The sequence below is a fragment of the Schistocerca piceifrons genome, chromosome 2, assembly GCF_021461385.2.
Source record: "Schistocerca piceifrons isolate TAMUIC-IGC-003096 chromosome 2, iqSchPice1.1, whole genome shotgun sequence".
NCBI classification, from domain to species: Eukaryota; Metazoa; Arthropoda; class Insecta; order Orthoptera; family Acrididae; genus Schistocerca; species Schistocerca piceifrons.
In genome coordinates this window covers 1046641725-1046657415 of record NC_060139.1, presented here as the reverse complement: position 1 = coordinate 1046657415, position 15691 = coordinate 1046641725, and the positions used below count along the sequence as shown (strand labels likewise).

At 41.7% G+C, this 15691-nt stretch overlaps 1 protein-coding gene across 2 annotated transcripts in view; it reads right to left on the bottom strand.

Moving 5' to 3' along the window:
* LOC124774718 (trichohyalin) overlaps nucleotides 1-15691 on the bottom strand; it is a 402178-nt gene that overhangs the window by 45245 nt on the left and 341242 nt on the right. For both annotated transcript variants that reach the window (XM_047249503.1, XM_047249504.1), the window contains exons 28-30: nucleotides 13659-13785; nucleotides 12725-12839; nucleotides 3095-3262 (exon numbers count right to left, since the gene is read on the bottom strand). In XM_047249503.1, coding sequence (XP_047105459.1) covers nucleotides 3095-3262; nucleotides 12725-12839; nucleotides 13659-13785 — 410 coding nt within the window. The remainder of the gene's footprint in view (nucleotides 1-3094; nucleotides 3263-12724; nucleotides 12840-13658; nucleotides 13786-15691) is intronic.

The following is a 15691-nucleotide window of genomic DNA, read 5'->3' as shown; positions in this document are numbered from 1 at the left end:
TATCATGGCACCAGGCCACCTGCATGCTACACTTCAAACATTTTGCCAATGGATCTATGTGGGGCACATGACTTGTGCACAGGGCACAGCATTCACCATGACTTCTAATGGAGCTCTCCTCTTTATAAGTGATGTGCAGCAGGCACTCACCCTCATATTGTGTTCCTCCTTATTGTCAGTAACTGCCTGTACCAGTATCTGGATTGTTTCAGTGTTTGTGTCTATGTTTTCAACTATTGTTCACTTGTATTTCAAAGAAGAATAAACTTTGGTTTATTGCGGCTGTACTATTGTTTGTGTCTTATGCTACAACGCATATGCAGTAGCCACCAGAAAGATTGCGGGAGGCGCACATCGGCACGGCGTGTCACAGACAGTAGTTGCCGCAAGTAGAGTCCCGTCCACCAGAGGCCACGCGAGAATTCGGCCACGACCTCTGCCGGCGGAACAACAACAACAACTCAGGCAGCACGGGCCGTGCCCAGTCAGTTCACATCGGGCATGTCTAGCAGACAGTTCCCGGTCTCTGCTATGTGAAGTGCGATGGAAAACGTGAACCGTGTTACTACACAATTGGCAACGAGTAGGGTCATTCTTTCGCGTGTTGCGTCGTTGTTCCGGTTTCGCAGCTTATCCATGGCATGGAGGATTTAGTGCGGGTTTTGGTTGAGCAGCAGATGGAGCTCATGGCAACCATGAAACAAGTGCTTCCGGCGTTGCTCTCCACACAGTCTGCTCCAGCGCCGTTCCCTCCAAATGCTGTGGGGTGGGGGTGGTCCTGGCCCATCGCAACGCGGATGGCTCCAAGCAGCCATTGGCATTTGCATCTAAAACTCTTAGTCCCACGTAGGCCCATTACTCCCAGGTGGAAAACGAGGCTTTGGCTATTGTCTACGCTGTTATCAAGTTTCACCATTTCTTGTATGGCACGAAGTTTCAGTTAATCACTGACCATAAGCCATTAATATCGTTATTTGGCGCCACCTCATGATTCCAGATAGGGCGGCCCACAGACTACAGTGCTGGGCCTTGTTCCTCTCTAAGTACCATTATGACATTCATTTTCGCCCTACCGGGCAGCATGCCAACGCCAACACTCTGTCCCATCTTCTGGTGGGCCCGGATCCTAAGTTCGATCGGGAAGAGATTATGTGTTTTCATTTGGATGTGGCGTCCCGCCAAGCGGTTGATGGTTTCCTGATCACTAGTTCTAGAGTTGCCAGGGAAACAGCAGCTGACCCGGTTCTCCGGCAAGTAGTTCGCTTTGTTCAGCAGGGGTGGTCATCCCAACCTCCACGCCAGGCCTCGGACCCTCTTCGTAATTATTTTGTTCTACGAGACCGCCTCTCTGTCTGGGAAGGAGTTCTCCTTCTGGCTACCGATGATACAGCTCCTCGCGTGGTTGTTCCTGCAAGTTTGCGAAGGGAAGTCCTCACGTTATTACATGAGGGGCACTAGGGTGTTTCCCGTACTAAAACCTTGGCTCGCAGACATGTGTACTGGCCCGGTATTGACAGGGAAATTGAGCACTTGGTGGCCACCCGTTCCCAGTGTGCGAGCCAACAAGTGTCTCCCAGGTCAGTGTTCTCTTCATGGCCGTCTGCAACCCAGGCATGGGAACGTGTTCACATTGATTTTGTGGGCCCGTTTCTCAAGGTCATTGTCATTGATGCTTATACCCGATTCCCATATGTGGTTCACTGCTCCTCAACCACTTCAGAAGTTGCAATCCAGGCACTAGGAAAAATCTTTTCTGTGGAAGGTCTGTCAGTCACCCTGGTCTCGGACAATGGACCTCAGTTTATTTAGCAGACCTTCCAGGATTTTTTTAGGCACTTTGGTATTCGGCACGTTTGCTCTCCCCCCTTTCATCCACAATCAAATGGGGAAGCCGAGCGCATGGTGCGCACATTTAAGATGCAGATGAAAAAGTGTGTGCACGAATTTCCTGCAGAGGTGGTGTTGACGTTTTTCCTGACGGCATACCGGACCACACCGATGGGAGAACGCAGCCCCGCAGAGCTCCTCCACGGGCGCCAATCTAGGACTCTGCTGCACCTCCTCCAGCCTGTTCCTCACCAGTCTTCGCAAAACGAAGTACCCAGTTTTCCACCGGGTATGTCAGTCTGGGCACGTGGGATTGGTCGCAATCCATGTTGGATACCGGCGGTGGTCCTGTGCCGAAATGGCCGCCGGCTCTATACCTTGCAGGCTGGGGACCGGGAGGTACGTCGTCACCAAAATCAGCTACGTCCATGTTTGGGCACCCACCCTCCGACCCCTCGGGCATCGGCTTCTCTATTGCCGGCATCCGTGTTGTTTTCTCAGGGGACACTACCGCTCCTCCCCCCCTGTGACTCTGCCACACTGCGATGGTTCTCAGCCCTGGTGGCTTCCAGTAGCTCCAGCACCGGCATCCCCATCATTAGAGATGCCCCAGGGAGAGCCGGCCCCCCTCGCAGACCTGGTTTCTCAGGAGACTGGTTCACCTGTGGTCGTCCCTTCCCCATCGTCCCCGCCACTGGGTCTTGCCCCTCCCGAACTGGACCAGGATCCAGAGTTCGATGTTTTGTCTCCCATTCTGTCCCGGGCTCCGGTGGTGGGACGATCGGGGCCTCTTTGTGTGGGTCACTTCCAGCCGTATTCGAAGGTTCCAGCTCGAGGGTTGGCAGATCCCCTCGACTCCAGCCTTCCAATGGACGTGGAGGTCATCGCTCCTGCACAACGCTCTACCTTCCAACGCAGTGGATCACAGTGGATTCACCCACCGAAGGAGGAGGAGTGCAGTAGCCACCAGAAAGATTGCGGGAGGTGCACATCGGCACGGCACGTCATGGACAGTAGTTGCCGCAAGTAGAGTCCCGTCCACCAGAGGGCACGCGAGAATTCGGCCGCAACCTCTGCCGGTGAAACAACAACAACAACAACTCCACGGGCTGTGCCCAGTCAGTTCACATCAGGCATGTCTAGCAGACAGTTCCCAGTCTACGCTATGTGAAGTGCGACGGGAAATGTGAACCATGTTACTACAGTATACATTACTGTTATCATAAAAAATATCATTTTTCTACTATCCTTGTTATGAGATATTTACCTCTTTGCGAAAATGATCAGCCTGATCACTGAAAACACGCTTTTCTTTCTTCACACTTTCTATTTCCTTGTTCTTCTCCTCAACAATAGTTTTCAGCCTTGCTTTCTCTTGTGCCCAAGCCTCATCAGCGTTTCTTGCTGTTTTTGCCTCCAGTTCCTTTAGTTTCTCCTGTGAAGAGATATCAGATTTGTATTTTTACTGTACTTTCGCATATAAAGCTTATCATAATTTTATTTTAATTAGCATATATGCTAGAAGCATTTGGTTAGTTGGTTAGCAAGGACTGCAGGAGAGCCCAAGGACATTGGAAAGTATGAAAAGGATACTGACAGATGACAACTGCAATGCAGGACACCAGCTGTGCCTTGGTAGCTCAGATAGCACTACCCACAAAAAGCAAAGATAAAGATTTGAGCCCCAGTCTGAACATGGTATTTCTGTGTCGGAGATTAATCACAACAACAGGAAAGTGAAAGATTGATTCTGGCTATTGTCACACATGGTAAACAAACTAAAATTTTATTTGGGAAAATAAACTGCTTCTGATGAATTCTACTGCTTACAACTGTCACAATGCAACACGGTACCAATATTTGGTAGGATGTTAAGTGTATTTTAGATATGGATTTAAATGAAGTGAAACATACATGTTCATGGAGGCAAAAGTGTATGCTAGGTAGTTGCAGTATTGAAAAGAAGTGAGGCCATTTCCTAACTGGAGAACTGATTGTGGCAGCGCAGTTTCCTATCCAACTGTAACCCCAACCTGAATGACATATGTTGTTGTCTATTCTTCAGGTGACATATAAGATCTAGAGAAGAAGGAAAATTACCACATTTGAAAAGCCACTTGCTACATGGTTTAGGGGTTTCAGCAACAAAATATTATTACAATGTTCTTTGATGGTGTCAGATTCTCCTATAAATATTCTGGAGAAAACACTGAAATTTTTAGAAACTTCCATAAAACTGTACTCAGATTCTTCTATCTTTTCAGAGTATTCAGTGGGTAAATTATGAAACACAGTTTATTACCTTATTTTACCAGTTCTATGTCATTCACCAGCCATGGCTGGGCAGACAGCATCAGAGTTTACTACAATAAAATGAATAAAATACTGCAATTTAAACTATGTACTACATTGGGTACTATAAAACATAGAGTTAAGAACTAGATTACGATATGCTTCACAATAACAGGGAGTACACATGGACAAGGAAAAAAAAATTCCAGATTTTCCGTTTAAAAATACAGTTTCTCCCACGTGAAAACACACTTTTTCCATGTTAAATGACAGTAGATTATCCCTCAGAACTGTTAAACTTATCAATCCCTTGAATGGTTATGTTTTTATGCATGGGCATAGAATTTCCTGGCACTTTAGAAAATGAAATGCGAGGAAAAAAAAACATGTTTTGGAAAGATCTTTGATGGGCAGCAACAGGTACACTGCATATTTTCGTATTACAAAAGTATGAATTCAAATTCCACCAAACACCTCATGTTACTTCCCGGACCATTGAAATAGAGATTGCGATGTGCTTTTGTAACCCAGTCACGTGATCTCGCCAGCCGGTGACAGCAGATATTCAGACCATAAGACTCGTGATGTACTCAGCCAATAGCAACATCACTGTTAAGTAACGTGAATACACAAACAGGAAAAGTTAATGTTTTAAATTAATATATATAGTCTTGCTACTAGATAAGCAAGCCTTTCACATACTCCAAGAGAAGCTAAGCTTTCATATATAATGTTGATCTTTTTTATGCATGTTACACTTTAGAATATATCACACAAATGTGCCAGCAAAATTTTTAGCTGAGTCCAGTGACTTATCCTCGAAGTTTTCCACAAATAAATTAGTTATCAGGGACGAAAGAGGGCATCCTTTAGTACTACATAAATTTGCTCATAATAACGACATAGATGTCTGATCTGGGCTCGAAATTTCTCTAAATGGCTCGTCACCAATGAGCTGATTGTTAAATGAGAATCAAACACTTTGTGATTTAAGAAATTCATCATACATTCTTGCACGGAGTCCAACTTGCATAAAAGGAAATTTACTTTTAAAGTAATGCTTTTCAAACCACCATTTGCAATATTTTCCTGTGACATGTTAGAAACAGGTTCATTGCAGTAGTTGTCAGAGAGCGCCAGATAACAGGCGCCACCACGCTTGCTCTGCTACGATGACGCAGGAAGCCCCTATGTTTGTATGTGTAAAACATTAAAAGATCTTATATTATGTCATAAAAGAAACAAGACATCAGAGGATGCTCCAAAAGCATCAGAATTTCATGAACCATACTAAAATGTGCACATTTAAATTGCATACTTAGAGTGCACATTCATATGTCCAGACTCCCAATGAAGTAGGCCTTGACCTGATATTTGACCTGATATTAAGCTTTTCAGTGTAGTTTTTGGGATGTAAATTTTCTTGGAGTACCTGTACTGTATTGTCTCATGTTTGGTTCTTTATTATGGCATACTGTCATACATGCTAGAAGATGAAAACATGCTTGAAATGCAGCAAGCAGTTGAAATTAGCCAATAGTGTGGAATTAAACACTTCATTTCAAATACATTGACTGCCTCAGTGGGAAAGATTAATAAAAGCCAAATTTCTTTAGCAAACCGACAAAAATAACTTCATTGTTCTGCAAGTCAATTAACGCTTGACTGTCAGAAAGGTGGAAATAAAATAAAATCTGAAACGAATAACATATTTTAGCCTTCCATAATTATGTGAATGTATTTTAATTCACTCAATAGCTCCCGGTCACAGAAATCTGCTTTGTTTTCATTTGACGAGAGAGCAGTAAACGAAGAGGAAACAGAAAAATCACTATATGTAAACACGGGCACATGGAGACTACACACTTCCCCACTATAATTCAGACTGCTCTGTGCATCAGCTCCGGATCTACAATATTTATGCACCTGAGCAATACTAGATAGTGGCGCCCCCCCCACCCTCCTCCATTGAGTGTTTGAGATAGGATGTCAAAAATATAAAAAAAAATAGAATTTCAAAAATATGTTCATTTGTAGTGCACATCTTTCTGAAGAGTCTGATACATAAAACTTATGTGCTCGAGGAAATATAAGGCATGTTATTTGGTCTTAAGTGTGCCAAAGTGCAGTGCCACGCCTCTTCACACAGCATTCTTCTATCGCATGTCACTGAATTTCGTTCTGTGGAATTGAAAAGTGTATATTTTGTAATGGATGCCATCAAACTATATTCAGGACAGTGGAAATTAAAATGTCCTGTGGTGCCTCTTCAGCTCCCAGTCGGCTGGTTTGACATCCTGCTCCTCTTAAAAAAATCCTAGCAATTAATAATTGAGGAGATTATTTGTAATCGGGAGAACAAGAGCTCAGAAAATTTGTGCTCTTTATTGACTATTAGGCAATAACTTTCTCTTTTGCTTGACATAAAATTAAATATAGGATACATAAAACCAGTAAAAACAAGAGGCAAGCAAGACAGTACACTTTTCTTCAATCCTTAGCTCCTAGCATTTTTTTCTCTCTAATCTTGCTACGGCTTTACATGGCATGCTTTCCTTTCTGTGAAAGAATCTATTACCTCAACAAAGTTCGTCAAATGTTTTGCTATATGAAAAATCGAAATGTCATTGTCTAATACTGCAAAAGCTGTTAATACAAATAGTACCCAAGACTGGCGTGGTTTCTCAAACTGAGTACATCTGTTTTGTCACTGTCTGCTAGATAAAACAAAATAGGCTTTCTAATATTGCAGCGTTTGTAAAACACATCAAATAAACCAGGCTGTTTTGGCACAAATGGCCATTTTTATAACACAACAGAATATAATTCAAGAAGTAACAATATCAAATGCCTATTAGGCCTACTACAAGCAAAAAGTTTCACATTAGTTTCATATTTCATTCATATGCTCCAGTTTCTCAAGCATGAAATCGAAACATAGTAGTATGAAATTTTTATATCAATTTGGAACTGTCATATTCTTCCATAATTTGTGTGATGTCCTTTTTTCTTCTCCTTCCTCATTCTAACTAACAATCTTGTCATCACTAATTCTGGTACTATTCCTGCCACTGTCAAAACTTATTCGCCAGTTAACTTCACTAACCCTGCCAGAATAACCGGTTTAGTTACTGCACGATTATTCTCAGGTTAGGTGTTTTTACATGTTCGTACAATGCGTCTTCCACGCTACTTCCAGAATAGAACTTCAGCGACTGCTAACCGGGGACTGTGCAACTGGCCCTTACTAGTGTAGCGATGTGACCAAAACTTTTCTGTCAAAATTTCACTTTCTTGGATACAATGAGGAGATAATATGTAATCTTTCTTACCTGTTATTCCTACTAGTCATTTATTTCCACTCTGGTAGTCTGAATCTATGGATTTTGCTAGTAATTATAACAATGCTGGTCATTTGCAAACCCAATCAACCACATAATCAGATAGTGATTGGCATTCACCTGTTCAGCTTTACTCCGCTCAGCTCGTATAGCCCCATCCCCTTTTGCCTGCAGGAAAGTTTATTTCTAGATATGATGAGGATTCCCCTGACATAGACATCACGTACACTATGCACAAATTCAGAAATCAACTTATGATTCATTCAGAAATCAGCTTAGAATGTGTTCAAAAACCAACAGGCATGCATTTCAAAATCATATGAGTAATCGAAAGACCAATGTGCGCTGGATGCTAGGCACTTTGTGAAACAAGGCTTTTTTCCTCAATAATATGAATTGGTCCCCCCCCCCCCCCCCCCAAATAGATCCAGTAGCTTCTTGCTGCGACTGCTTACACAGCCAACAACCACATTTCTGTTGCCAGAAGCAGGAGAAGGTACTACTCATCCGCAACTCAACTGCGCATGCATGTGAGCCCGCGCGTAACAGCTAAAATGAATATAAATGTAAGCAGTTGTGATGTCATGCTCATCGGAGGCAATTTGTTGTTATGAAGCATTGCACAGTCTCCCTAAAGCCTTTGACACATTTTGCTGTTGGCAGACACTTGTATGCGCGCTGTGTTTTGTTGTTGTATATGGTGCATTTCTTTTGCAATTTAAGTTTTATTTTCGTTTTTTTCTCTAGTTCATGTTTTATTGCTGCAGTATTATTCTGCAGTAGCGGGATACAGTAATATCCTTTGTTAGAATATTGGTTCTTACCAGCCAAAATTACAAAAATTTAACTGAAAACTAAAACAATGAAAAATTCATGGAATTCTAAAAAATTCCCAGATTTTTCCCGGTTTTCTCCTGGATGGAAAAATTCCTGGGTTTTTCCCGGATCTCCCAGTTGTCCCAGGTCATATACACCCTGAATAATAAGCCAATCAACAGGAGAAACAGTGTTGTAAAACAGCAGAGTCGCAGTGGCACATGCGTGCACTTTCAAAAGGCTACGCATGTGGCAGTGCTCTGTCATCTGCATAGTGTGTGTGTCTGTGTGTCATCACCATCAGAGCACACTACAGGCCCCAATCTATTTAAGGCTAGTCGAGCTACACTTAGCCTCTGTTCTCCATGTGTATTGCTACAGCTCTTTGTGTATGTGATTGGCTCCTGTTGGATGTTACTTAAATACTGTATGTGAATTGTTAAAGCTTCCGTGGAATAAAGTTGTGTTCAGTCTACTGGCCATGTTGTACTTACACGTAATTACAACACAACTGGTGACGAGTGTGGTCCTATTCTCTGTGCAAGTTTCTACTTTTGTTGGTCTTCCGTTTATTCTCATGTTGGCTGATATTGTTACGGAGGACATTTTATCATTGGTTGGTCGAACAGCAAGTCACTCACCATGGCACTACACCACAAATCACAGGTGCTGGACAGTCAAACTCAGGTGCTTCAATCTTTGGCTTATGTTCTGTCTAGTCGGCATTTTCCTCAGTCTGTGTCACCTACTGTTTTGCCCTCTATGGCCCAAATGGTTTATCCGCCACCCTTTTCTCCATACGATGAGTCCTTTGAGGAATGGGGCATATACGAGAAATGTCTGCGACAACACTTTCAAGCTTTTGGGACTACTGATGCTATTTTATGTCATGCCTTGTTTCTTTCATGGATATCGCCAAGAATGTATCAAGTCCTATGTCAGCTCCCACTTTGCAGGCTCTGTCTTTGTTAATATTTGGCCAAATGTGTGACCTTCTTTCAAAATACTACTGTAAGCACACCCATGTTACTGCATCTCGGGTTGAGTTTTACTGCTGTAGGAAGCAACCACATCAATCCCATTTAGCATGAGTGGCTGAACTCCATGGGTTACCATTGTCATTTTGTGCCCGATGTGCATAAAAAGCCATATGCCCATCAGATAGTGAGAGATTCTATCATTCATTTAGCTCCAGATCGTTAAGTGATGGTGAGAGATTCTATCATTCATTTAGGTCTGGATCATGAAAAGCAAGATCGTGCCCTCCAATGTGAAAATCCTTTCATGAAATTATGTTCAGTCTACTGGTCATGTTGTACTTACATGTAATTACAACAAGATTTGCTACTGTTTTCATTGACACTGAGTTGCAGATTAGGTAGACATTGTTCTACCACCAGAGAAGTATTCTTCTATGCTGTACAAAGGTTGCTATTTTAGTGTACACAAAATTTTAGTTCTAAATTGTTCGACTGGCAATGACTGAATATCCTTAGGCAGAGCATTAAATAGTGTTGGGGCCACAAATGGAAAGCTGCACTGCATCTTAGTTAATCGACATATTGGCCAGTCTATACTGTCTTTAGAGCAAGTGCTTTGCTGATGAACTTCATGTCTCTTTCTGTAGGTCTCATGGTTTGTCTTTGTTTGGACAGGGCATCTGAAAATATTGTGGCTGAAAACAGTCAAAACTCCTAACCTGGAAAAAAATTGGTTTGCATTGTCAGTTTTTTTACTTGAGGTAATGATCCTGTAGCCCCCCCCTTTTTTTTTTTTTTTTTTTTTTTTTTAAAGTATATTCCTACAGTATACAGAATGGTCTCACAGTACAGCCCCATAGCTGCATAGTATACTGCTAGTAGGTGCTGCTGCGATATAAGACATTTTAGTTTCCTCAAGAGGTACAGAACCTGTAAAAGTTAAGGACAAACATGTTGAATGTGCTGTTGCCAGGTTAACATGGTATCAATGAAAAAGCCCAGAAGTTTAAAGGCTGCTGGGTCACCCAGCACTTCAGTATCACTTAGGCTGCATATCATCCTCTGTGTTTTGTTTCCATTAATTTTCATCCTGTTTGTGGTGAACGAGGCCTTGGCCTCACTAAATAGGACTTCTTTTTGTTGAACAACCTGAAATACATTCTTCTCTTTTGAGAACAAAGTTGTAGCATTTGCAAACTGCAAGGTATGCCCATTAGAGCCTATGTCAGTAATGGAAATTAAGAATGACAGGTATCCTATTACAGATCCCTGTGGCACACCACATTTTAACATCATTTCACCTGTGTCTGCTCCTTGCACTGATACAATCTGTCATCTGTTATTTAGGTACAATTGGAGAGTTTGTAGAACAGCTCCCCCAATACCATATTATTTTAGCTTGCTGAGTGGGCCTTATATGGGATACAAACAAATGCCTCACTAAAGTCACAGAGTGCCAATGCCATAGATTCCTAGTCTTCAAAACTGAGACTTATATTTGTAACTAAGTACTATTGTTGTAGTTGACTTCCCCTTCTGAAAACCATGTTGTGGATCACAGAAGAGGTTATTTTCTTCAAAATAACTTAATAGCTGATCTATCATTATGGACTCCATCACTGCTACAATAGACATAGACCTGTAGCTTGACACTTTATGTGTGACAGACTGGAACCAGAATCTGGATACCAGACTTTCATGGACAGCCTGCTCCCAGTTGCATGATCTATGCACAAATCATGATTTGACCTAAAGCCTCTATTTGACACAGGCTTCTCTCCACATTTTACAAGTCTTTGGTTGACACTACATTTAATCTATTAACATGTAATCAATATCTATAAATTCTTTTACAGCATTCCATGAAGTGACCATGGTGATCTAATCGGTGGAGCACTAGATTCCAACACCAGAGGTTCTCAGCCCAATCTCAGATAAGGGTGGGAATTTTTCTTGTACTAGTCCCTCTGGGCCTGCCTCAGGTCCACCCAGCCTGCTGTGAAAATGAGTATCAGGAATCTTCCCTGAGGGGTGGGGGGAGTAAAAGTTGGTGAGGATGAGAGGCATGCCATCCTTCCCTCTCCTAGTGCTGCAACAAATAGAAAGACTGTGCTCTACCTGCAGTCAGGCTGATAGTTCGGTCATAGGCTTACATCACAAACTTCACCTTTCCATTTCATGAGATCTTCTTCACATGTCCAAAAACATGTCTGTATCACAAACTTTCTCAATTGAACACAAATATAAAATAAAAATTAGCTTCGTATCATTTAACTCAGACATATTATTAGCATAGCTAACAACTTGATATTATTGTTATTTGTTCAGTGTCCATTAGTTTAACATCCCAGAGTATTTTGCAGTCCACTTGTAATCTATTATACAACTGCTGATGTCACAAACTTAGAGAAAAGTTTCACTTTGTAAGAGTGGAGGCAAGGTAAGATGTATGTTAGTATTTCCATCTGAAAATGAAAAAAAAATTAGAAGTATCTTTCATTTCCAAAGAAAAGCCCTTAAGGAAACAAAATTCACTTGTGTACTAATGTGTACATGAGAAATGAGATGAACAATAGACTCAATTGACACCAAATTACATTTTCTGCTACCTAAGAGAAGGAGTGCGATATGGGTAGAAATAAAACTGTGAACTGGGTCATGCAAGCTATTCTGAGATTGGAAAATGTATCTAAAAGCAGTTTTATTTTCATTATAGAACGTTTTAACACACTGTGGTGCTAATGGGGTAGAAATAAAACTGTGAACTGGGTCATGCAAACTATTCTGAGACTGAAAACTGTATCTAGAAGCAATTTCATTTTCATTATAGAACATTTTAACACTGAGTGGTGCTAAAATTGGAGCATCCATAACATAACAGGAAAACAGGTGAAAAAACTAACAGTTTAAAACTAGTTCCTTCATGACTTTCTATGTTTACAAGACCACCAGACCACTATTCACTCTTATACATAACCACCATCAAAGACAGGCCAAGGAAAAGCTTATCACCTAGTTTCAGAGCATGATGCCGATACAATTTAGTCAAATTCAATAGCTGAACCAGACAAGGTCACTATGTGTGCCCTAATCTACCATCCACCATATTAGCTCCTTAAGGAAATCTGATCTGGCTATCTCCCCCCCCACCCCCAACTCCACATTTGATGGACCTCTCCTCCTTCACATATTTCGATCCCTTCCACTGCTCTTCTTTCTACCTCTACACTACAATATGTTAGCATTAACATCATCTTCTCTATATGAGGCAGCTATTCTTTCCAGTTTTGTTTGTGTGTGTTCAAGGTTACACACTTTTGTTTTCTGTGTTGACTTGTAACTGGCTTAGAACCATAAATTTTCAGAGGAGATACATCAGTATAGCACATAACTGTGTCATACTCCCATTGATGTGCATAAAGTTACACAGAAATCCTCAGATTTAAAACTATCATACACAAGACATACCTGTTGGTCCAGTTTTTCTTTAATCCAAGCATCTTGCTTAGAGTTGTATGTCTCTCTCAGAGTACGAAGTTCTGACTCTGCACTAGCCAATTCCCTCTTTAGGGACAGGAGTTGACTGAAACACAAAGAAACTGTCATATAAGAAAACAAACACTATCAAAATAATGGCAACCAATTATAAAAGGTTTCAAACTATAGCTTGAATAATTTTGCTATTGACCGATTGCAGTGAGCGAGAGAGGCAGCGGGGCTTGTGGGAGTGGTACAAGTGTTGTCAGCTTGCAGCTAGGTACACTTTACAAAGCTCGGCATGTACCAACAAACAATACAATTCAGCAAGCATAAGGTGCTTAAGAAAGCACTTTGATTGGCTACCAACTATAGCTCATACAACTTGACTGAAATATCAGTTACAAAGTTATTTTAATCAAGTATAATCAATCTATACAAATACTATTGTACTTTTTCTCATTCTCATCATTTAATTTACAGAAAACAGCAACTTTACTTAAATTCTGTAAAGCATTTATTAACGGCCCTGTCAACAGTTGCAGTATTTATTAGGTGACCAGTTTTGATCCCTTGCCGGTTCATTTTCAAGCCTAGCCTACTGAGGCTGCACTGACATGGATTTTGACTTGGTAACAGGCATCTGGATTGTGGCATTTATCCTGCAAACATTTATAGAGCATGTGTTGCCACTCAGTGTTTATTATTCAGATCAGGCGCTGTGAGCACAGCCTTAGTAAGCCAGGCTTGAAAATGAACCTGTAAGGGTTCGAAACTAGTCGCCTAATAAAAACTGAAACTGTTGACAGAATCATTAATAGATGCTTTAAGGACAATTGCGTGTTAACTTACGGTTCCTTCTAATTTCTGAAGAGTTCTCATGTTTACCACTAAAAAATAATCACCATTTTTTTTTTCAACTTACCCCTGCAGTGTCTCTTTTTCCATGACCAGCTGGGCTTTTGTGACAACGTGTTCTTCTTCAAGCATTTCATATTTTGTAGTAAGATCTTCATACTCCTGTTTTTCATTTGCTAATTCCTCTTCGAGTTCTAGAAAACAATGGGAACTAATTAGTGTGAATGTTGCTACATATTTACTTTGATCATTCATAGTATCAATATTTCCATAATGATGGAAAAATGAGCACATTACAAAACTTGTTAGAGGGTTTCCCTGAACAGACATATGGTGGAAAAAGAAAGCCACTGCAATCAGATCTCAGATATGTGTGCAAATAGGCATCTGCTGCTGTTGACACCTTCAATAAAACATTTGTGGGCATGTGACTGTCTGCCATTTTGTTTATAAAAACCAATATTCCAGTCACTGTTGTAAGTGATCTTCATCAGGGTGATGTATATACTACTAGGCCAGTGCCATATACAGAACATAATATCATGTAATTTGATCCTGCTAGTAGAGTAATTGAACCCATTTGCTCCAGCAGATTAATTTCTTGCCCTACCAACAAGCCAGCAGGTCATGTGAAACAGTCTTTAACGGACAGAAGAAAAAGAAGTTTGACACTCTACAGCAGAAGACAACTGAGAAAGAACTAAAACGAGATAGGCATTGAATGGAGGTTAGCCTTTATAGCTATACTGATAGTGATACTGACACAGAAATCCTGTCCAAGGGGATGAATGCTTCCCTAGCACCTAAATATGTTCCTAAAGAACATCTTACCGAATTAACTTTGTTGCATCACCTACCTAAAGCAAGGCAGAAAAGATTCAGCAACACACTGGTAGTAACTTGACTTGTGCAAATCTGCTGAAAGCAAACACCACAAAGGAAGAACTGTGATATATTTCTATTGAATTATCTGCACATTTTGTCAGTCTAATCTCAATTGCAAGTTCTCAATTAAATACGAGGTGCGTTCAAGTTCTAAGGTCTCCGATTTTTTTTCTAATTAACTACTCACCCGAAATCGATGAAACTGGCGTTACTTCTCGACGTAATTGCCCTGCAGATGTACACATTTTTCACAACGCTGACGCCATGATTCCATGGCAGCGGCGAAGGCTTCTTTAGGAGTCTGTTTTGGCCACTGGAAAATCGCTGAGGCAATAGCAGCACGGCTGGTGAATGTGCGGCCACGGAGAGTGTCTTTCATTGTTGGAAAAAGCCAAAAGTCACTAGCAGCCAGGTCAGGTGAGTAGGGAGCATGAGGAATCGCTTCAAAGTTGTTATCACGAAGAAACCGTTGCGTAACATTAGCTCGATGTGCGGGTGCATTGTTTTGGTGAAACAGCACACGCGCAGCCCTTCCCGGACGTTTTTGTTGCAGTGCAGGAAGGAATTTGTTCTTCAAAACATTTTCGTAGGATGCACCTGTTACCGTAGTGCCCTTTGGAACGCAATGGGTAAGGATTACGCCCTCGCTGTCCCAGAACATGGACACCATCATTTTTTCAGCACTGCCGGTTACCCGAAATTTTTTTGGTGGCGGTGAATCTGTGTGCTTCCATTGAGCTGACTGGCACTTTGTTTCTGGATTGAAAAATGGCATCCACGTCTCATCCATTGTCACAACCGACGAAAAGAAAGTCCCATTCATGCTGTCGTTGTGCGTCAACATTGCTTGGCAACATGCCACACGGGCAGCCATGTGGTCGTCCGTCAGCATTCGTGGCACCCACCTGGATGACACTTTTCGCATTTCCAGGTCGACGTGCAGGATTGTGTGCACAGAACCCACAGAAATGCCAACTCTGGAGGCGATCTGTTCAACAGTCATTCAGCGATCCCCCTAAACAATTCTCTCCACCTTCTCGATCATGTCGTCAGACCGGCTTGTGTGAGCCCAAGGTTGTTTCAGTTTGTTGTCACACGATGTTCTGCCTTCATTAAACTGTCGCACCCACGAACGCACTTTTGACATATCCATAACTCCATCACCACATGTCTCCTTCAACTGTCGATGAATTTCAATTGGTTTCACACCACGCA